Source organism: Drosophila ananassae, chromosome XL (genome assembly GCF_017639315.1).
Source record: "Drosophila ananassae strain 14024-0371.13 chromosome XL, ASM1763931v2, whole genome shotgun sequence".
NCBI classification, from domain to species: Eukaryota; Metazoa; Arthropoda; class Insecta; order Diptera; family Drosophilidae; genus Drosophila; species Drosophila ananassae.
Window position 1 is genome coordinate 6558040 of NC_057931.1, and position 21463 is coordinate 6579502.

The 21463-nt window shown below is 48.0% G+C and overlaps 8 protein-coding genes and 1 long non-coding RNA gene across 17 annotated transcripts in view; 4 read left to right on the forward strand and 5 right to left on the reverse strand.

Annotated features, from left to right (window-relative positions):
- Positions 1 to 172: 172 nt before the first annotated feature.
- LOC116655260 lies at positions 173 to 697 on the forward strand. The gene is made up of 4 exons (XR_004310396.2): positions 173 to 330; positions 390 to 447; positions 502 to 544; positions 598 to 697. It is a non-coding gene; the product is annotated as an uncharacterized LOC116655260 (long non-coding RNA).
- Positions 698 to 784: 87 nt separating this feature from the next.
- LOC6502241 (myotubularin-related protein 10-B) lies at positions 785 to 4405 on the forward strand. Its single transcript, XM_001966014.4, has 2 exons — positions 785 to 1099; positions 1261 to 4405. The coding sequence occupies exon 2, from the start codon at positions 1378 to 1380 to the stop codon at positions 3895 to 3897; it is 2520 nt and encodes an 839-aa protein (XP_001966050.1). The 5' UTR covers positions 785 to 1099; positions 1261 to 1377; the 3' UTR covers positions 3898 to 4405.
- Positions 4406 to 4840: 435 nt separating this feature from the next.
- Positions 4841 to 5575, forward strand: LOC6502242. Of its 3 annotated transcripts, none has more exons than XM_032452834.1 (2): positions 4841 to 5095; positions 5152 to 5575. In XM_032452834.1, exons 1-2 carry the CDS (start codon positions 5012 to 5014, stop codon positions 5503 to 5505), a joined length of 438 nt encoding a protein of 145 aa, XP_032308725.1. In that variant the 5' UTR covers positions 4841 to 5011; the 3' UTR covers positions 5506 to 5575. The 3 variants fall into 3 exon arrangements, with proteins under 3 accessions (XP_032308725.1, XP_014759974.1, XP_001966051.1); XM_014904488.3 differs by having other exon boundaries at positions 4843 to 5104; XM_001966015.4 differs by having other exon boundaries at positions 4843 to 5104; positions 5164 to 5575.
- LOC6502197 (glutaredoxin-related protein 5, mitochondrial) lies at positions 5514 to 6295 on the reverse strand. The gene is made up of 2 exons (XM_001966016.4): positions 5876 to 6295; positions 5514 to 5813 (listed from the first exon to the last, which is right to left on the reverse strand). The coding sequence occupies exons 1-2, from the start codon at positions 6201 to 6203 to the stop codon at positions 5614 to 5616; spliced, it is 528 nt and encodes a 175-aa protein (XP_001966052.1). The 5' UTR covers positions 6204 to 6295; the 3' UTR covers positions 5514 to 5613.
- Positions 6296 to 6425: 130 nt separating this feature from the next.
- LOC6502196 (BLOC-1-related complex subunit 8 homolog) lies at positions 6426 to 7208 on the reverse strand. Its single transcript, XM_001966017.4, has 2 exons — positions 6889 to 7208; positions 6426 to 6820 (listed from the first exon to the last, which is right to left on the reverse strand). The coding sequence occupies exons 1-2, from the start codon at positions 7104 to 7106 to the stop codon at positions 6487 to 6489; spliced, it is 552 nt and encodes a 183-aa protein (XP_001966053.1). The 5' UTR covers positions 7107 to 7208; the 3' UTR covers positions 6426 to 6486.
- LOC6502243 (flotillin-2) overlaps positions 7199 to 21463 on the forward strand; it is a 105585-nt gene continuing 91320 nt past the window's right edge. For 3 of the 7 annotated variants that reach the window (XM_044717061.1, XM_044717067.1, XM_044717068.1), the window contains exons 1-2: positions 7239 to 7447; positions 8842 to 8981. In XM_044717061.1, coding sequence (XP_044572996.1) covers positions 8933 to 8981 — 49 coding nt within the window. In that variant the 5' untranslated portion in view covers positions 7239 to 7447; positions 8842 to 8932. Of the gene's footprint in view, positions 7448 to 8841; positions 8982 to 21463 lie in introns of all 7 variants that reach the window. The other 4 variants (XM_044717065.1, XM_044717063.1, XM_044717066.1 and 1 more) reach the window with 4 other exon arrangements.
- Positions 10702 to 12693, reverse strand: LOC26514432 (glucose dehydrogenase [FAD, quinone]). The gene is made up of 2 exons (XM_014904547.2): positions 12594 to 12693; positions 10702 to 12540 (listed from the first exon to the last, which is right to left on the reverse strand). Exons 1-2 carry the CDS (start codon positions 12691 to 12693, stop codon positions 10808 to 10810), a joined length of 1833 nt encoding a protein of 610 aa, XP_014760033.2. The 3' UTR covers positions 10702 to 10807.
- On the reverse strand, positions 13142 to 15223 carry LOC6502195 (glucose dehydrogenase [FAD, quinone]). Its single transcript, XM_001966019.4, has 2 exons — positions 15045 to 15223; positions 13142 to 14981 (listed from the first exon to the last, which is right to left on the reverse strand). Exons 1-2 carry the CDS (start codon positions 15205 to 15207, stop codon positions 13258 to 13260), a joined length of 1887 nt encoding a protein of 628 aa, XP_001966055.2. The 5' UTR covers positions 15208 to 15223; the 3' UTR covers positions 13142 to 13257.
- Positions 17269 to 20069, reverse strand: LOC6502194 (glucose dehydrogenase [FAD, quinone]). The gene is made up of 2 exons (XM_001966020.2): positions 19851 to 20069; positions 17269 to 19232 (listed from the first exon to the last, which is right to left on the reverse strand). The coding sequence occupies exons 1-2, from the start codon at positions 20026 to 20028 to the stop codon at positions 17518 to 17520; spliced, it is 1893 nt and encodes a 630-aa protein (XP_001966056.1). The 5' UTR covers positions 20029 to 20069; the 3' UTR covers positions 17269 to 17517.

Below are 21463 nucleotides of genomic sequence, written 5' to 3' on the forward strand. Positions count from 1 at the left end.
TAGTTTATCCTTTACTCAATAAAGTTTTGAATAAGAAAACTAAAATAGAACCTTTTTATAGGTCATAAATTGAATTTCCCCTCCTACATTCATTAAAGTTGGCGGTGTGGCTCAATTTTGACATGTCTGACATTCACAGCCTACTATTTCTGGACTTCTATTTTTAAATAGTAAGAATTAAGCACAATATAAATTAAGAGTAAGCCATGGATTTGCTTTGAAAATGTCTCTCTCGAGTTTGCAGGTATTTGTTCATTTTCATACGTGTTGTTGGATGAAATTCTAAATAAAATGTGGATCTGTAAAAATTTTGTATTTGGAAACAATCTGGTAAATTAAAATATGAAAAAAATAGTAAAAATCTCATTAATATTTTCTTATTTTTGCAGTAAACAAAATTTTTAAGTGTCGTTTTGAAAATGCAATATGTTTTCACATAAATCTATGGTAAGTTAGATAAACTATTTAGCTACTAGCACTGATATTATCTGAATCTTCTAGTTTAAATGATGTGCCGGAAACTAAAAATAAATGTTTAGGAAAGGTAAATATAAGAGTAACATTTAGAAATTCATAAAAACTGTATTATCTTCACAGGAGCTGCTCGAATAAGGTTCTATGTGAATGACGTAATGAATGTTTGTAGTGTTGATTTGTTCAATTCACCAAAACAATAAATAAATATAGAAAAAGAAAACCTACGCATTTGTTAATCCAGGAATCTTGCCACGAATTTGTATAATGTTTGTCAGGTGACTCATTTTTATCGCCGAAAAAAAATACCAAAAAATATTGGATGGTAGATGGTCACACTGAGCCAGTGTCATGCGTGCGTGTGTGTGTGCGTGCGTGTTAGTGGCATTTAATAATAACTTTCTGGCGACAGGCGAGGGTAAAATAAATAAATAAATGCACATTGCATTGGTGCGGCCACCGGAGAAGTGTGTGCAGCCAGAAGAGGCAGGCGGATGATCAGCAGCAGCAGCGGGTAATAAAAAGCGACAAAAACACCAAGAACATCCAGTGATCGCTCCCACACGCACACACGCACAACACACCACACACACACCTACAGTGGGGGGCACAGGTAATCCGAACGGTGAGTTATTATTTTTTTGTGTTTTTTGTGTGAGAACTGATAAAGTTTATCATTGCGATAATTCTAATTCGGTTTCTTTTTTCCATATTCTCTCTTTTGTGGCTGGACACCCGACACCCACCCGTGCCACCCCATCATATGCTTTTGTTTTTGTGCGACAGACGACGGCCAGAGACGGGTGGGAGCCAGCAGGCAGCCAGCAGACCAGCCGCCAGCAGCAAACATCGTCGTCAGACAGGAAGTAGCAAATAATTGAATATTCCATCAACGTACGGGGCATGGCCACCGGCGGCGGCGGAGGTGGAGGTGGAGGTGGGGGAGGCGGTATCGGCGGTGGATTCGGTGGATTAAGCGGACTTGGTGGACTTGGTAGCGGGGGCGATGACCATCATAAGCGCAACACCTTCACCAGCTATGTGGCACCGCTGCCGGGCGATCTGCGCGCCAGTGCCGCCACCAATGAATGGTGCCTGCCCAGCGATCTGCGGGACGTACATGCGGCCAAGCCACGTCTACTGCAAGGCGAACAGATTGTTGCCTCGGCCCCCGCCTACATGTACTCCGCCATCGATCCAATGGACTCGGCCGGCTCATCCGCCGAGGCCACCTTCGGTCTGCTGAGCGTTACCAACTTTAAGCTGGCCTTTGTGCCGCTCCACTCGAAAAGGAATCCGTACGCGACACCGCCACTGAGTGACCTGTACCAGGAGAACGCCTACCTGGGACGCAATGAGATCACACTGAACAACATCGATCAGATCTACACGATTGCGGAGCTGGGACGGGCGGCCAGTGCGCTGCAGGCGGCGCGCATGGCTGGCGCCGTCAATCGCCGCAAGAAACTAGAGCCCTTCAAGCAGCACAACATCAGCGGCCGGATCGCTGCCCTGCACATTGTTTGCAAGAATTTCCGGTTGCTGAAGTTCGCCTTCCAGCAGCAGGACTCGAAGCTAAGCGGCGCCAGCGATCATGGCAAGCTGATAGCTTCGGCTCTCGTCCGCTTCGCCTATCCGATGCGGCACGACCTGAGCTTCGCCTATGCGCACAAGGAGCAGTACTACTCGACGATGGGTGCCACCGGTACCAGCATGTACGCCACAAAGAACGACTGGGCCAGGGAGCTGATCCGATGCGGCGCCACCGAGTGGCAGGTGGTGAGCAGTGCCAGTGTCAAGCTGCTCCAGAATCCCCTCCATGTGGGAAAGTATACGGTGCCGCCACACTTCGTAATACCGAAGAGCTGCACCGTGGAGCGATTCCTCGATTTGTCGCGTGCCTTTTGCGATTCACGAGCTGCCTTTTGGGTGTATAGCTATGGCGACAAAGCCGCCTCGCTGGTCCGCCTGGCCGAGCTGCAGCCGGCGGCGCAGCAGGACACCAAGTCGGAGAACATTATGCTGGAGCTGGTGCGGAAGTGTGAGGGCGGACGGCATCTCAAGCTGATGCAGCTGACGGATCAGCTGCCGAGCACCCAGGACGTGCTCAGGGCCTACCAGAAGCTGCGGCGCCTGTGCACGCCGGAAACACCCGAGAAGTTTATGCTGCAAGACGACAAGTACCTCGCCCTGTTGGAGAAGACCAACTGGCTGTTCTACGTATCGCTGTGTCTTCGATCCGCCAGTGAGGCGGCCGCCTTCCTTCGCAACGGCGTCACCTGTGTCCTCCAGGAGTCCAACGGCCGGGATCTCTGCTGTGTGATTAGTAGTCTGACCCAGCTCCTGCTTGATCCTCACTTCCGGAGCATCGATGGCTTCCAGTCGCTGATTCAAAAGGAATGGGTGGCCCTGGAGCATCCGTTCCAGCGCCGTCTGGGACATGTCTATCCCACCCAGAGCTCTGGCAGCAACAGTGAGCTCCAGGAGAGCGAACAGAGTCCGGTGTTCCTGCTATTCCTCGACTGTGTGTGGCAGCTGCAGCAACAGTTCCAGGACGAGTTCGAGTTCTCGCAAACGTACCTCACCACGCTGTGGGACGCCTGTTTCATGCCCATCTTCGATACCTTCCAGTTCGACACCCAGGCCCAGCGCACCAAGGCGCACCTGGACTCGCAGCTAGTGCTCCGACCCGTCTGGGACTGGGGCGAGCAGTTCTCCGACAAGGACAAGATGTTTTTCACCAACCCGCTGTACCAGCGCCAGCGCGGTGATCTCAGCGGTCAGGGCCTGGTCGCGCACCGTCGTTCCCAGGCTGTGGGCGGCCGAGTCGCCGGCGGGGCGGCACCCAGTGCCACGTCAACGCCCTCACGGAACACCATCAACCCGCAGCTGTTCGTGACGGCGTCGTTGGTGCCGCGAGATCGCTTCCTGCAGCCGGCACACCGCATCTTCGATCTGTCCGTGTGGGAACAGTGCTACTACAGGTGGCTGCCGGTCCTGGACATTCGTGGCGGTGGCCAGTCCCAGGTGGATCTCTACCATCGCCTGCTGCTGAGCAATATAGCTAAGGTGCAGCGGTGTCTGGAGTTCCAGAACTTCGATGACCTGCCCGATGCGTACTATGAGGCCACTGGCGATTCCAGGCAGCCGGTAGGCGGCCAGCAGACGTCCCAGAAGGAGGACGAGGCGGTGGAGTATGTGGACGGGGTGGAGCGTCGCAAGAAGGTGACGATGACGGCCACGCCCACCAACGGCCTGAACTCGGTGAGCGGGAATCTGCAGCTATCGACGCTATCGTCGTTCTTCCCCTTCGGGAATCCCATTGCCGGTGATGCTCCCCACCAGCTGTACGACATCCTGAGCAGCAGCAGCGAGTATCTGCTGGACACCTCCTCCTTTCTGGACAAGTCCTCCATTGTGTGAACGTTCCACATACCGGGTTATCATTAAAGCTGAACTCTAGAAGAAGTATTATATATAAAAAAAAAAAAAACATATAGGAAAGTTATGGGAAGAAAAACAGAAAAAAAAACAGATAATGAGACACTTTACATACATGGCATATCGCTTTTAACACCTTTTTGATTATTATTGTTAACTAATAAGCAAGTTATCGCATAAGTTTTTTTTATTTCGTTATACTACCACATTCATACACCCATCAGTCCGGCAGCATCGGCCTAAAATAATAAATTTAATAATTAATAAATAATCTAAAAAATATAAACCGACAAAACGAAAAACGACAAACGACAAGCAATCGATGTTAACATAAATCGGGGATAGCGAGAAACAAGAAACAAAATTCAAAACACCAACTAAATCAATATGTATTATATTGTAACTTAATACTTTATATAAATATAAATATATATATAAATATATCGCTATGTATATTTAAATAAATCAAAATTGTGAAATCAAAAGAAAATTTATATTATTTTTAATCAAGGAACTAAACTGGGAATAATTTTAAAGCTATTTAACTTTATATACAATTAAAAATAATAAAAATGATGAGAATATAGCTAGTTTCGTCACCTACTTGGACAGCTGTCTGCTTATTAGTGGACTTATACGAGTAAGAGAGAGATAGATAGCAAAAAATAAAGAACACCACTCTAGGATTAAAGTTAAGCTTCTTTGAAATAACGGTTTCTTAAAATACTTCAGTTAATTTAATATTTATATTAAAAATGGGATTAATCTAGAAATTTAAAAAAATTAACAAGAAAAATCTGTATTATAGTATCTAGACTCCGATAGCTTTCGTCACCTATCTACTACGCTATAGTCCACCGATTCAAGTAGGAGAGAGATACATAGATAGATAGAGAGATAGTCCCGCCCAAGGGTTAAAGATAAGCTTCTTTAAAATAACTGTTAGCTTCCAGATTTCTCACAAAATATTCAAAAAATGTGCTATTGGCAGTTGGGCATAGAAATTATAAATAATTGCTCGTACTTTTGTACTTAAAACATAAAAAACAATATAAAGAAATAATTATATAGATTTAAGATCCTGGATAATGCTAGCATGGATAAAATGGATCAGTTTTCAGAACTAAACCCACAGCATGAAGCTATCTTTACACAAATCGACAATCCCAACGATATTAAGGTTCAAAATGTAAGATTTAATCTAAAAAACTCAATAAAATATTAAAAAAATTCCAGTTCTCTCTTCAGGAAGAGCTGCCAAAACAGGATTCCCAACCAAAGCATGACCAGAAGGAGACCCTACACCTCCCGGAGAACTCCCAAGAGGTGCCGCCAAGTCAAGACCTTGACACTGAAGCCTCCCAGAAGTCGGTGGGTCGTCGTCCCAAGAAGAAAACACGGCCCATGCCCTCCGAGGACCGAATGCGCCACTCCATTGCCGACAGTCTGATGGAGATTCTGGCCAATATGAGAGACCCTGGATGCCAGCGACAGTGTTTTGAGCTCCTGCAGGTCAGAGATCCTCTGCAGGCACGCAGTCGGATCCTCGCCGAACTCCAGAAGATCGATGCGAGACGAACTAATCCCTAAAACACTAGTTTTTGGGTTTTCATTAATAGTTAAACATTTAATAATAAAAACGTTGCGTGGCTAACACATAGATTAAGGTCTTTGATCTTTTGGTGCTCTGCTGGGACACTATTTGGCCTCCTCCTTGGACCCCGCCGCCTTTTTCGATTCCTCCGCCTTCAGTAGCTCCGATACGATGCCTACTTTCTTGAGTTCCTCGATAAGATCACCGCTTTGGTGCATTTGGAGTAAAATATCGCAACCGCCAACGAATTCGCCATCAATGAATACCTGGGGAATGGTTGGCCAGTCTGTGTAGTCCTTGACGCCTGTAGGTATCCAAAGATATTGTCAGAAGGTATAACATCTCATGGGATGATGAAATTCTTACCTTGACGAAGCGCCTCGTTTTGGAGAACATCGTGGGCATCGTACTGAACGCCGTGCATGCGCAGGATCTGGACCACAGCGTTGCTAAAGCCGCATCGTGGCTGCTGGGGATTGCCCTTCATGAAAATGACCACCTTGTTGGTGCGCACCAGCTTGTCCAGCGTTGCCTTGTCCACGGCAGCCGGCGGAGCAGCCGCATCCGCGGAATAGAACCGCAACGCTGACAATGATTTCAATGCAGTGGCTGCCGGACTGGCAGCTGCCGGTCGCATATGATGCGCGGCTCCTGCATAGCTCTGACGCAACAGGCTCTGGCAAATTCTGTTCATTTTCTCGAGGGCCGCTGGATTTCCTTGCACTTATCTAATTTGAAGCGAGCGACTAGAGATGAGACGCCGTGTCAGGTGGAAGATATCGATAGTTTGGTGATGACACTTATGGTATTGGACTGTTATTTCTAAGGTTGCTTTTGTATTTTTGGAATTTAAACTATAAATTAAGTGTATTTTTCCGCAAAAAGATCATAAAATAAATATAAAAGAGATAACTAATCCCTGTACTATAATAACATTTTATTCTATGTATATACATTAATGCAATTTTTATGGCTAACTAGTGGAGTGTGGTATAGGATCTTTGGAGCTCTCCAGGATTACTGGACTGAGTTGTTTGAGCCTCTGAACGTCCTGTTGCCGCCGTAGGACCAATGATGTTCTCCATCCGTTGACTGGTCTCCCTCATAACTCCCCCAAAATCGGGCAATTCGGGCAGATCGAGGGCGAGGTGAGCTGAGAAACGCTTGTAGACCGATGATTTGGTGCTTTCCTTTTTAATCTTCTTGCGGTTTTCCTCGTATCGTAGTTGCTGTTTCAGGAATATTGAAGCCTTAATCATCTCCTGTATGTTATCGAAAACGCTCTCTGATTTCTCGATGGTGCGCAGGGCTCTGTGGAAAGGGGTTTCACGGAAATTATGGTTAAGGACTCTTGGGTAGCTGTCGAGGTTGACACATACTGAATTCCGTATTCCATGTCGTAGCAGTGGCCCTGCAGTTTGTTCTGCAGCTGGAATACCTCATCGCGCTTCTCGAAAATCGCTGGTGACACCTTCCGTACATGCTCCTGGACCCGGAAAAACGCCAACGACGGGTCATTGGCGAATATGTGTATGTTCTCCGATATCTTTTCCGAGGTTTTCTTCGTTTTAAAGACCAGTTCTCCGCCTCGGGACATTGTAATTGCGCCTCTTCACTATTTGTTTACATCCACAATAGTTACACACAAATGTAACCAGTAGGGATGGTTCAATGCGACCTATCGATAGTGGCATTACCTATCGATATATCCGAAACAGACAGCCTCTAGAACAGCTCTAGATTTTATTGCCATCGCTAATATTTACTGTGAGTTTGGTTTGTGGTGCGCTAAATTGCGGAATTCGTTTACGTTTTTACGTTAAACAGATTTTGTTTAAAAGTTTGTGATTTAACAAATTGGCATTAAAAAAAAAACCAATTAGACGCGTCCGTCAAAGTTTCCTTAATTTTTTTATATATATTTTTCTTATTGTGGGTGTGAGTGAAAATCAATTAAAAACGAAAAGAATCGGCTACCAGCCTGTGGATGCTGTTTGGGATTCCGCCCACGGCCATTTTGTTGTTGTTTGAGCGACGCCGGTTGCTTAGTGTGTAAATGACTAATAAACTAATAGACTGATAAACAAATGCAATTCGTGTATCTCATGGATTTTCCCCCCACTGGAGTACAGCAACAACAAAGCAAGCGGCAATAACAAAACTTTGTTTACCTCCAGTTTCTCCGGTTCCAGCAACCCTCCAATCAGATTCCAAACCAGAATCCCAACTAAGGGTTATTTTCAAGTGTGTGTGTGTGTGTGTGTTACTTCTCTTTATTGTAGAATCTGATTTCGCTCAGTGTCCTCAAGTGAAAAGAAAAGTGATGAGCTCATTGATAACGTTCTCTTCTCTTCTCTTCTCTTTTCTCCTCTTCTCACCATCATCTCCCCAAAAGTTTACTCCCTTACGTACACACACACTCACATGCTTACGTCATGCGACGCCGTCACCCACCGCCACCCTCCCCCCTTTGAACCCCCTTTTACCCCCCCATTAAGTTCTATGCTATTTTTGAAATTTCGTTTCTATCTGCTCCCAAATTATATATTCGAACCTTGATAAAAGCCCGCGAATAAAAAGCAAAAAAAATCACTATCAAGTGGCTTGCCATAAAAGAATTTCTCGTTCTTCATCTTCTTAGTTTAACTTGTAGTCTTTAGAAATTCTTATTCGATCGGGTCCATAATTGTATACAATATTCCTACACTCCACACAGTACAGTACAGTACAGTACATAAAAATATGACGAACAAGTGTCCGATATCGTTAAGTTTTGTGTTGTTGTTCGTGTTGTTGTTCTTGTTGGGGACGCCGCCCCGTGTCGAGAGCTTTCAATAAATGCGATATAAAACAAAAACAAAAAAATAACCGAGAACTAAGAGTAGAAATAGCAAAAAAAAAAAAATAAAAACAAAAAACAATAAAAATAAACAAAAAAAAAACAAAGCAAGCTAAAAAGCAACAACAATAGGGCGCGCGCGTGCTCGATTCTAATCGAGAAACAAAATTTGTAGCATACTCGCGGGCTGCTTTGGAAAATGAGGGCATAGCCATTAAAAGCTATCTATGTGGATATGCACTGAGAGAAAGTGCTATCTAATTAATGATTAAACAATGAAATAATTAAAATAATTATTTTAAAGTGATATTTGAGAAGTTTTTAAGAAATTAAAAAAAAAAATAATATTAAAATGTACAAATTCTTTAAAAATACTCAAATATTCTCTTAAAATAAAATAAAAAAAAAAATAATAAATAAAATATTAATAATTTTTTTATTTGTCGTGTGTGTTTGTTTGTCGTGTGTGTGTGTTTTTATTTTTTCGCGGCAGAACTTTTCCAGCGAAGCTTTCGATTAAGGAGGAAATACCGTTATTATAAAGTCGACGTAGAAGAGGAAGAGATCTAAGGGCAACCTCGACCATGGGCAATATACACACAACGGGTCCCAATGAGGCGTTAATTGTTTCAGGTAAGCCACTTTCCTCCCCCTACCTCTCTACCTCCCCCTTTATATTATTACAACTCTCATAGCCAGGCGCCCCCCCTTTTAACCCTCTCATGCTCCTGGTATGTAGTCCTTAACCCCCTTTTCTGGTCGCCTGTTGACTGATTTCGACTGAAATGGTGCAATTAGGAAACCGCATGTTGACAGGACACACAGGATATACAGAATGCAGGGTTGCGACTCTCACATGACTTGCCTTTGATCCTGCCTGTGACTGGGAAAAAAATGCCTCTAATGCTTAATCCTTTTAAGGGGTTACCAGGGTTTCACGGGTAAAAAAAATAGGTTTTTTTTTCTATTATTATTTTTTAAGAAAAAATTGAGAAAAATTAATTTTAAGTTGAATCTTTTTGAAATCTGAAAAATATAATTTTTTAAACCGTGAAAGCCATGTAACCCCTTAAAAGAGTTAAGAGTTTAAGCTCCACCCTACAGTTCCGTACAGATCCCCAATTTTGACGCTTTTTTTGCCTCCAGACTAATATAATTAATTTAAGTACAGTTCCCAGGGGTTATTTATTGAAATATATTTAATATATATATTATTTGATATTTTTAAGCTCCAAAGTCCAAAAACCAGTTTTGAAATGTTCATTAAACTTAAGAAATACAAATTTATGAAGATTTGCATTTAAATGTGAAAGTATTTCAATAAAAAATGGTATAAAAATAATTATTGAATCATTTCAAGTACTTTGTTTAAAAATTTTTAAGAAAAAAAGTATGAATCACCTTCTGAAAACCCAAGAAGTTCTATAATTCTATAGAACCGGAAATATTACAATTTTCCTGGCACTCTATTGTCCTTCCTTGTAGCCCCTTGGGCGAAGGAAAAACTTCCGCCGGCGGCACAGAAACAGGACACTCCACCATGTCCTGATGCCTCCAGATGCATATTGATATTTTTTTGTTTTTTTTTTGAGAAATACATACAGGAGGGAGTAGGCTGAGACAGTGATAACCACTTGTATGCAACCACCACCCCCTGCCCACCAGCAGCATCCTTTTTCGAGTCCTGATGCGAACGGCAAACCACCCCCTGAGGTTACTCTGTTTTTGTTTTGAGTTTCAGCCGCTTTTCAACCCCTATCGGGCTGTGTGGGTTAATGCACTCTGAGCGCAACCCCCAGAGGCCGCCCCCCAGAATCCCCAACCTGAGTCCTTTTTGGGGAAAAGAAAACCCCAAGCCCAAGTACGAATGCAACAAACGCGACTCGTTAAGGTAATTTAATTAACTATTTAATTAACTCGCCAAGTCAAAGAGCTCTACCCCTTTTTGCCGGCTGGGCGGTTAAGTAATGCCATTAGGGGCGTATCAATGGATTAGTTATCCCCCCCTGGGATTCCACAACTTCACTCTGCAGGACTCCATATACTCTATATACTCTGTTTCATCGGGATGATGAGATAAGTGATCTTCAAGATCTCAAGTCATAAGTTCGAAACACTTCAGGAAGCAGAAATATTATCACTTTTTGAACTTCAGACCTTCTGTTCTGTAAGTCGGATGTCCCTGAAAAAATGGGACTAAAAGCGAAGAGGATTGCACAAAAAAGATATAATATTTCTAAGATATAGAATAGATTATCAAACTATTCTATCAAATTCAAAAAGAAGGACCTCCTAAGTCCTGAAAAGGAACAGCTCCACCAGAAACCAACTACTTTTCGAGTAAAAATTCTGATTAAAATTATATTATTTATTTATTTTCTAGACTTAAGTTGACCTCTAGATTTGACCTCTAATTATGACCTCTATATACGACCCCTGGACTTGCCCTCTTGACCCTCCTAATCCGAGGAACCCCACTCGTCTCGTATCATATCCGCCGCCTTCTCGGCAATCATAAAAGCCACGGCGTTGGTGTGGGCGGCAGGGATGACGGGAACTATGCTGGCGTCCACCACCCGCAGTCGCCTCATCCCGTGCACCTTGAGGCGATGGTCCACCACTGCATGAGGATCAATCCGTGGCCCCATCCGGCAGGTGGACACCTGGTGGTAGATGGTGAACGAGAGGGTCCTGATGGAGCACCTCCAGTAGTCGTCGGAGGCGAACTGGAAGTCCTCGCAGCCCGGAACTATCCTGTTGAGGAGCCTGGCGCCGATCCTCTGCAGGGCCGGCATCTCGCTGATCCTCAGCGCCGCCTTGATCCCGTCCAGGACCACCTCCACGTCCCGGTCCTCCGTGTAGTAATGCGGGTCCAGCTGGGGCGGACTGAAAGGATTCCGGTCCTTCAGCCACAGGCGACCCACAGACCGGGGGTGGAAGAGCATCACCAGGAGGGTGAAGTGGTCCTGCTCGCTCTTGGCCAGCTCCTTGTAGAGCTTCTCGTAGACCTCGTCCTTGAAGTTGGCGCCCATCTTGACGCCGGTGCCCTCGTCGCTGGCCAGGCTCCCGGCGGTCATCATGAACTCGATGTCGGGCCAGTCCGGCGGCAGCTCCGAGCGGTTGGACTTGAGGAAGGCCAGCGCCTCCACCCCCCCGATGGAGCTCATCCGGGTGTCCGCCTTCGAGTCGGTGTAGAAGGACAGCACGTCGGTGGTGGTGACCCGCGAGAAGTAGTTCGTCTGCCGGCTGGTGTTGGTCACGAAGGTGGGTCCGAAGTGGCTGATGTGGTCGTACATCCTCCGGCCCACCGGCAGGGCCTGCACGAGGGGTATCCCCAGTGCCCTGAGGTCCTTCTCCGGCCCGATCCCCGACAGCATCAGGATCTGGGGCGAGCCGAAGACCCCGGCCGAGAGGATCACCTCCTTGAGGGCCCTGAAGACGTAGCTCTGGTTCTTGTGGAGGAACTCCACCCCGTAGGCGGTCTTGGAGGCCTCGTCCACCAGCAGCCGGGTGACCCTCGCGAAGGTGAAGATGTGCAGGTTGGGACGCAGATCCCTCACGGGCTGGATGTAGGCGGAGTAGGCCGAGTGCCTCCTGCCGTTCAGGGTGGTGGCCTGGACGTAGGAGACCCCGTTCTGGGACTCCCCGTTGTAGTCCGTGAGGGGCAGGCCCGCCTCCACTGCGGCTTCCACGAAGGCTTCCGCCAGTTTGGTTCGGTAGCGGACGAACTCCACGCTCAGTGGCCCGCTGTGGTTGTGGTAGGGGGACTGCTCCAGGCCCTCCAAGTGCGCCCTCTCGCTCCTGAGGAAGTAGGGCAGCACCTCCTGGTAGCTCCACCCGGGATTCCCGGCCGCCGCCCAGCCATCGTAGTCCCTCCGGTTCCCCCGGTTGTAGATCATGGTGTTGATGGAGCTGGAGCCTCCGAGGACCTTCCCCCGGGGCAGGGCGCACTGCCGGTGGTTCATCCCCAGGCAGGACGCGTTCTGGGGCACCGACTTGAAGCCCCAGTTGGAGGCGGTCAGCTGGGTGTAGCTGGACAGCAGGGGTGTGAGGTGACCCAGGTTCTCCACGCCGCCGGCCTCGATCAGGGCCACGGAGCGCCGGGGGTCCTCCGAGAGGCGGGAGGCCAGGGTGCAGCCGGAGGTGCCGCCGCCCACCACGATGAAGTCGTAGCTGCTGAGGTTTCGGGGATCTGTGGGAGGGAAGTCGTGGCTCTTAGATATCAGACCCTAGAGGTGGTCCTACCTCGACCCAGCGCTGGTTCCTGGAACCCCAGGAGTTCTCCCAACGGGACGATTTGGTCTAGGAGGTAGGGATCGGCATCGCCCCGGCTTTCCTCGGCCATCCATAGCCCAAGGAGGAGGAGGAGAACCCACCTAGAACCCATCATGGAAGTCGAAGAACTGCTCCCCAGTCATGGCCCTCGGACTAATCTTTCAAATGGCGACATGGCGACCGTGACAGATGGAGTTCTGGATCGAATCGCTGGGGAAAGTGGAACCCATTAAGTTATTCAAGAAATCAACCAAACCGGAACCCCAATAAATGAGAAATAAATGAAGAATAAATAATAAAGAGGTGGGGTTAACCCCTCAGGCCCTCCGACAAACGGATTCCATAATAAGGCGAGTTCGAAAAACCCGGTAACTGAGTACTTGAACTGATATTTCAAATGGGGCGACCGGTTGTGACGAGTGAGGTAATAGCCCCCACTCCCAAGATCCAGTTACAGAACTGGAAGCTGGAGGGGATAACCTGACCCTGAACCCCCTTAGTCCACAAGACAGGTGCAGTTTCTTACGAGTTTAGTTTACTTTTTGGTTGAGATTATCATTGGGGGGTAATCTAGGGGGTTGTAGCTTCTATTCCTTTGGGGAGCACCTTCCCAGGGGGCTCCTCCTCCTCCTCCTCAGATCCACTCACTTCGGATCATGTCCGCCGCCTTCTCACCGATCATGAAGGCCGCCGCATTGGTGTGGGCGGTGGGCGGCTCCGGGATGATGCTGGTGTCCACCACCCGCAGTCGCCTCATCCCGTGCACCTTCAGCTCCGGGTCCACCACGGTGGTGGGGTCAGAGGCGGGTCCCATGCGGCAGGTGGCCACCTGGTGGTGCAGGGTGTATGACAGGGTCCTGATGGAGCACCTCCAGTAGTCGTCGGAGCCGAATTCGAACTTCTCACAGCCGGGCACGGGACTCCGGAGGAGCCTGGCGCCGATCCTCCGCATGGCCGGCATCTCGAGGATCCGGAGACTGGCCTTGATGCCGTCCAGCAGGAACTCCACGTCCTCCTCGTCCTTGAAGTACTTGGGATCGATCACCGGCCAGCGCAGGGGATTGCGGTCCCGCAGCCAGAGACGGCCCACGGACTTGGGGTGGAACTGCATGACCAGGAGGGTGAAGTGGTCCTGCTGCTGCTGGGCCAGGGGTCGGTACACCTTGTCGTAGACCTCGTCCTTGAAGTTGGCGCCCAGCTTGAGGCCGGTGCCCTCGTCGCTGGCCAGGCTCCCGGACACCATGATGAGCTCCACGTCCGGCCAGTCCTTCGGCAGCTTCGATCGCTCCAGGTTGAGGAAGGCCAGCGCCTCCACGCCGCCGATGGAGCTCATCCGGGTGGCCGGATTCCCCGCCAGCAGGTAGGACACCATCTCCGCGGGTGTCACTCTGGAGGTGAAGGTCGTCTCGCCGGTGGTGTTGGTGACGATGGTCGGCCCGAAGTGGCACATGTGGTCGAACAGCCGCCGGCCCACCGGCAGGTTCTGGACCATGGGCACCTCAATGGCCTTCAGGTTGTCCTCCGGCCCGATCCCCGACAGCATCAGGATCTGGGGCGAGTTGAAGGCGCCCGCCGAGAGGATCACCTCCTTGCGGGCCTTGAACACGAAGGGCTTGTTCTTGTGGAGGAACTCCACCCCGTAGGCGGTCTTGGTGGGCGCGTCCACCAGCACCCGGGTGACCCTCGCGAAGGTGAAGATGTGCAGGTTGGGACGCAGATCCCTCACGGGCTGGATGTAGGCGGAGTAGGCCGAGTGCCGTCGTCCGTTGCGGGTGGTGGCCTGGACGTAGGAGACCCCGTTCTGGGACTCCCCATTGTAGTCCGTGAGGGGCAGGCCCGCCTCCACGGAGGCGCCCACGAAGGCGTCCGCCAGCTTGGTCCGGAACCGGACGAACTCCACGCTAAGGGGCCCGCTACGGTTGTGGAAGGGGGACTGCTCCAGGCCCTGCAGGTGGGCGTTCTCGCTCCTGAGGAAGTAGGGCAGCACCTCCTGGTAGCTCCAGCCCTTGCTCCCGGCCGCCGCCCAGCCGTCGTAGTCCCTCCGGTTGCCCCGGTTGTAGATCATGTAGTTGATGGAGCTGGTGCCTCCGAGGACCTTGCCGCGGGGCAGGGCGCACTCGTTGTTGTTCATGCCCCGGCAGGAGAGCTTCTGGGGCACCGACTTGTAGCCCCAGTTGGAGGAGGTCTCCTGCAGGTAGCCGGCCAGGACGGGGGTGTGGTGGGCGATGTTCTCCACGCCCCCCGCCTCGATCAGGGCCACCGTCCAGTCAGGGTTCTCCGAGAGGCGGGCGGCCACGGCGCACCCCGCTGCCCCCGATCCCACCACAATGAAGTCGTAGGCCTTCCCGTCCTGGGGGGCTGGAAGAGAGGTATTCAATTATTGCAAGGATTGAAGCTGGAGAGGATTCAAGCCCCACCCACCACTGGGACGGACGGTCTGGTCTAGGATGTTGACGAGGCCGACCTGGTGGAGCTGCTGGAGGAGGAGGCGGTTGGGATCGGCCAGGGATCTGCCCGCCAGGACGCCGAGGAGGAGGAGGAGGAGCAGGAGCAGCCCTCTGGACGACTGCATGCTGGAAGCCATTTGGCGGGCAAATGAACTGCCCTCGAATGGCGGGAGTTGCTTTTAAGCCATGGCTCTGGGCGGCTCCTGGAGTGGAGGAGAGTGACTCAGGTGCATAAACACGGAGAACTGGGCAGAGAACTGGGCAGAGAACTGGGCACCCGCCAGCCCCACCCACCCAGCCAGTTGAAGTGGTGCTGGTGCGTCTGTCATACAAACCACATACCCTGTGGCGGTTGAGAGGAAGGGGGGTTGGGTTTAAGACTTAATTTAGGAGTTTAAGGTCCAAAAAGGTTAGGTTAGATGGAAATTATTAAAATTTTTATTAATTTTAGGGATAAAAGTGGGGATTTTGAGGCAGAAAATACTAGAAGAATCTGAAGAACAGTCTTCAGAGCTCTAAGAAGACTAAGGAACTAAGAGATCTTGAGAAGAAAACGATTCTTAAATACCAATAACTAAGTTTATTAGACTTAGTTGGAGATTAAAGTTAGAGACTATAGTTAGAGACTGTGAATAAAATAGTTGTTTAAATTAAAAAATAAAACTCCCAGGAAGAAATAAACTTTATAAACCTGGAAACTTAAAAAATCCATTAAAAAACAATTTAAAAAAGAAGCCCAGAGAGCCAGTAAGTCAACAAAAAATAATTAAAAGCGAAATAATCAAGAATAGATTAAGAAAAAGAGCCACAAAAAGCTAACGGCTAAGAGATAAGAATAAAAAATAAATAAAAAATAAATAAAAAATAAATAAAAAATAAATAAAAAACAAAAAGAGGAAAAAAAAACTAAAACACAAAAAAATCAAAACCAATTAGCACTAAACAATAATCTTAAGATTTCTATTCATTTTCTTTAGTCTAATTTTATTTGTTAATTACAGGGTATTAGTGGGTGCTTGAGACCCATATCCCTTTGCCTTTTGGGCAATTGTGAAGGGAGAATGACAAGATTCTCACTTTTAAGTGCCCCGGGAGTTCGTTTAACTTTTGGAAGCGTGCTCGCCAAGCCACTGGCTCTTAATTTCTCAAAAAAAAAATAAATCAAATAATAATAAAAAAGAAAATAAAACAAAAAACCCTTTCCACTTTCAATAAAAATTTAATAATGTCCCCCTTTTTGGGGTTTGGAAGGTGTGTGTGTGTGTGGCACATACACTCCCCCTACACCCTACACCCTACACCCTACCCCCTATACCCTACCCCCTATACCCTACCCCCTACACCGACCGAAGCTCTATTAAGCGAGACATTGAACTTGGAGCGTGGAAACCCGTTTGCAATGCCTCGTTGGCTCTGCTCTGGATTTGGATTTGTGCTCTGGCTCTGGGCTCTAACTTGGTTTGGTATTTGGCCTGAAAATAGTATCTTTGGAGCAGCTGATTTATTAAGCTAGGTCATGCCGCCGACTGGCCCGGCCTAGTGCCAAGAATCTAGTGCCTTTCTGGGCCATAAAATAGTTCAGCTTTCTAGGTTTTTGGGCTCTACAGCTATGAGTTTTTTTATATAGGGTCTAGGAAATAGGGTCTTACTGGACTAAAGGGGTCTAGCTTTCATGGTTTTTGGGTTTTAAAGTATATATTTCTTTTATTTTTATTTTTTTGATTTATTTTATTAATTTTATTATTTTATGATCTATGAGAACTCTCTTGGGAAGTAGTAAGAGATAGTTGTTCTTCAGAAACAGATACAAAATAATGCCAATATCTGGCTATATAGATATAGTTTAGATAGATCTTAGTTTATTTATTATTTAGATATTAGTTTAGAAAGATATATTGGATTTTAAATAGCTTTAAGATCTAATATCTATAACTATCTAGTATCTAGTATCTAGTATCTATTATCTCCTCATTCATGTCTTTTTAGCTCAGTTGCTTTAAAAAAAAGCATGTTTTTAACCTATTATTTGTTCAAAATAGACACCCACAGCCCATTTAGATCCATTATTTCCCCGATAGCACCTCTCTGTTGGTCCCAAAACAGACCCCATCTCCATGGAACTCCATAGTTAGTTTCAAAATAATGTTTGAAGAGCTGGGCAGTCACTTTGTTCTGAAAAAGAAACTAATTAAGAGCAGTAGGTTTTAATTTTTATTGTAGTTTCTACATTTTCTAAATTAATCAATTAAGAAATAGACAAAAAAATAGTTTTGTTTATAAACTAGTTGGATATTTTAGTGGCCAGGTTGCTTTCTTTCCCCCAAGAGATTCGATTCCGTTCCTCACTTTCCACTTTCATCTCGCTGGCGCGCTTTTGATCTCCCGCTTCTCCGACCCACTTACATAAATCGCATCTCTGTTTTGGAAACCCAAACCGGAGCCGGCCCTCAGCTCCAGTCGGCCCGCACCAGATCCGCCGCCTTCTCGCCGATCATGAAGGCCGCCGCATTGGTGTGGGCGGTGGGCGGCACCGGGATGATGCTGGTGTCCACCACCCGCAGTCGCCTCATCCCGTGCACCTTCAGCCGGTGGTCCACCACGGTGGTGGGATCTGACTCCGGTCCCATGCGGCAGGTGGCCACCTGGTGGTGCAGGGTGTAGGACAGGGTCCTGATGGAGCACCTCCAGTAGTCGTCGGAGGCGAACGGGAAGGACTCGCAGCCCGGCACCGGCTTGTCCAACAGGCGCGTCCCAATGGCCTGCATGGCCGGCATCTGGCTGATCCGAATGGCCTCCTTGATGCCCTCCAGCAGCTGCTCCACATCTCCCGGGGCCGAGAAGTACTTGGGATCGATTCGAGGCCACTCCAGGGGATTGCGGTTATGGAGCCAGAGGCGGCCCACGGAGGCGGGGCTGAAGTGCATGATGAGGAAGCTAAAGTGATCCTGGCGCCGGTCTGCCAGGTCCTTGTACATCCTGGTGTAGATCTCGGGCTTGAAGTTGGCGCCCTTGGCGAGGGCGGTGCCCTCGTCGCTGGCCAGGCTGCCGGCCACCTGGATGAGCTCGATGTCCGGCTGGGTGGGTGGGCTCTGGGCCGAGGGCACCTTGATGAAGGTCAGTGTCTCCACGCCCCCGATGCTGGACATGATGGTGTCCGCCCGGCCCAGCAGGAACTCCTTGACGACTGGCGGGCCCAGCTGGGCGGCGAACAGGCTCTCCCCGGTGGTGTTGGTCACGAAGGTGGGACCAAAGTGGCACATGTGGTCGTAGAGTCGCTTCCCCACCGGCAGGGCCTTCACTAAGGGCACTCCGATGGCCTTTAGGTTGTCCTCCGGCCCGATCCCCGACAGCATCAGCAGCTGGGGAGAGTTGAAGGCTCCGGCCGAGAGGATCACCTCCTTGCGGGCCTTCACCTGGTAGCGGCGGCCCTGGTGGGTGAGCTCCACGCCGTAGGCGGACTTGGTGGCGCCGTCGATGAGGATGCGGGTGACCCGGGCCAGGGTCAGGATGTGGAGGTTGCGACGCCGCTGCCGGATGGGCTCGATGAAGGCCCGGAAGGCGCTGTGCCGCCGCCCCTTCTGGGTGGTGGCCTGGACGTAGGAGACGCCCAGCTGCGACTCGCCGTTGTAGTCCGTCTTGGGGTGGCCCGCCTCCTGGGCGGCCCGCAGATAGGAGTGGGCCAGCCGGCTCCTGTGGCGCACATCCTCCACGCTCAGTGGCCCGCTGTGGTTGTGGTAGGGGGAGTGCTCCAGGCCCTGCAGCTGGGCCCGCTCGCTCCTGAGGAAGTAGGGCAGGACCTCCTCGTAGCTCCAGCCGGGATTGCCGGCAGCCGCCCAGCCGTCAAAGTCCCGCTTGTTCCCCCGGTTATAGATCATGTAGTTGATGGAGCTGGTGCCACCGAGGACCTTGCCCCGGGGCAGGGCGCACTGGTTCTGGGGCATGCCCCGGCAGGCGTGGCGCTGCGGCTGGGAGAGGTAGCCCCAGTTGGAGGCGGTGGCCTGGAGGTGGGCGGCCAGCACGGGCACCTGGTGGACGAGGTTCTCCACGCCCCCCGCCTCGATCAGGAAGACGCTCCACTGGGGATTCTCGGAGAGGCGGGCGGCCAGGGTGCATCCCGCCGCCCCGGCTCCCACCACGATGAAGTCATAGTGCGATTGTGGCACTAAAAAATAGTTTCAATTTTAAAAACAAACAATAATTAAGCAGAAAGTGGAAAATGAAGAGCCATGTGACTTTCACAATGGTGACGAAAGTCTCTTTCGTCATGAATGAGTTCATTTGGGGGTCTGATAGAGGGGATGATGGGGTTTTGATAAGAAAACTCGGCCTAATGATACATTGTCTGGGCTATTTTGCATTTAAAGTAGGGGTTTTCAGTCTCATAGACTTGTTTCTTAAAAAATATGGGGAGTTATGGTGAAGGAACTCCAAAAAGTTGCATAAAAAAGTGAAGATTTGAAAGCCTTGTAGGGATTAGGGAACTAGGTATTATAGAACTTCCTTTCCTTACATAAAAATGATAAGATTTTTAAGATATTTCCTTATAGACATGATTTGTGGGATAATATTGTAATATATTTTATGATTTTAAGACCTTATAAGACCTCTAATATCTTCCTCAAAAATCATATCTTAAGATATCTGAAGCCCTTTAGACATGTTTATTTAAAATATTATTATATAATATGTCAAGGAACTCTATAATTTTAAGATTTATTAATTTTTTTTTAACCTTGTAGACATGTTCTTGAAACTATTTTACTTGAAACCCAAAACTCACCATCGCTGTAGAGCGGCACATTGATAATATTTCCCAATCCCAGTCGCCTGAGATCGTCCAGTTCGGGACTGGGATTCCCATTCCGATTGCGAGTCTGGGTCTTCTGGCTCCTCTGGCCACTGGCCAGGACCACCAGCAGTAGAGACAGGAGCAGAGACAGCGACAGCGGCCTCTCCATGGCTGCTGTAATCGGTAACTGAACTCTGCGACCGCTGGGGAGCAGGTGAAATGGTATCTCGGTACCAGCATGGCACAGTGGGCCGGGTCCACTAATTAGCTGGCAAAAAGGTGGCAAAAATTTCATTATAATAAGCGTTTGTTTTACGATGAGAGACTTGTTAAAAAAATTATGGTTTTTTGATGGCTAAGTACTGAGTACCGAGCTTTATTGGCAATATGGTATGGGAATGGCTTTATTATTAGAAGAGAATATGGAATGTGATGAATGTGTTATGATATAAGATTATTATAATGAGATATATGATGATTGTAGTGAGATATATGAAATATATGAAGATTATAATGAGATATATAGTGAAAATCATATAGTATATGATGGTTATAATGAGATTTTTGGAAAATATGATGGTTTTAATTAGATATATAAGAAATATAATGATTATAGTCAGATATATGATATATGTATTGGTTATAATGAGATATATGATAGTTATGGTGAGATATATGAAATATATGAAGAATATAATGAGATATATGATAATTATAATGGGATATATGAGATATATGATGATTATCTTATAATAGATCATGGTTATAACGAGATATATGAGATTATAATGAGATAAATAATGAGATATATAATATATATGTTATATAATATGGTATATATGAAACTCATTTTCCCATTAAATTTCTCATATATTTTGTTACAATAATTTACTATTCGACCCACTGTGGCTATCTTGGAGCTCCGGTTTGGATCTCCTCGACTGATCTTTCTCCGCTGTCCCGCTCTACCTTTCTCCAGCTTCCCTTGCCAGCTGTCTCTTTCTCTTCCTCAAGCGCTCTCCCTCACTCTTTCTCTCTAAATCTTGGCCAGGTCTATAGGCCCAAAAAAAAAGAAAAAAAAAGCGGGTCTCGGTTCAGAATTTTTATTGCCATTCTGAACGCTAATTTGTGGTTTCTGCTTGAACAGATGCCCCCCCTTGGTAGCCCCCTCTCTTTCACTCCGAGTACTACCCATCTCTCTCTCTCCAGCATCTCCAGGTTCAATGGCACTTCTCCGGATGGCCAACTTGTTCTCGGGCTGGTACTTGACTTCCCATCATGCCTCATACCGTCATGTCATCATTCTTGGAAGGGAAGAGAAGAGAATCTTTGAAGAGAATCTTTGCAGAAAATCACCACAAACCCAGGGGCTTTTGGGGGTTAATCGCAAGCCACCCCTATACCATTCTGATGGGAAAAAAAAACAACAAAAAGGGATTAAAACACAAAGAATAAAAAACAAAAAACAAAATTAATAAAAAACGGAAAGCCCTTTTCCAGGGCAACCCCAGAGACAGCCGGCATATGGATGCACTTCCTCCCCCAGAACCCCCAAGGACCAAGAGGGATGAGCCAAAGGGTAGTCCCTGCCACGTAATCCCTTC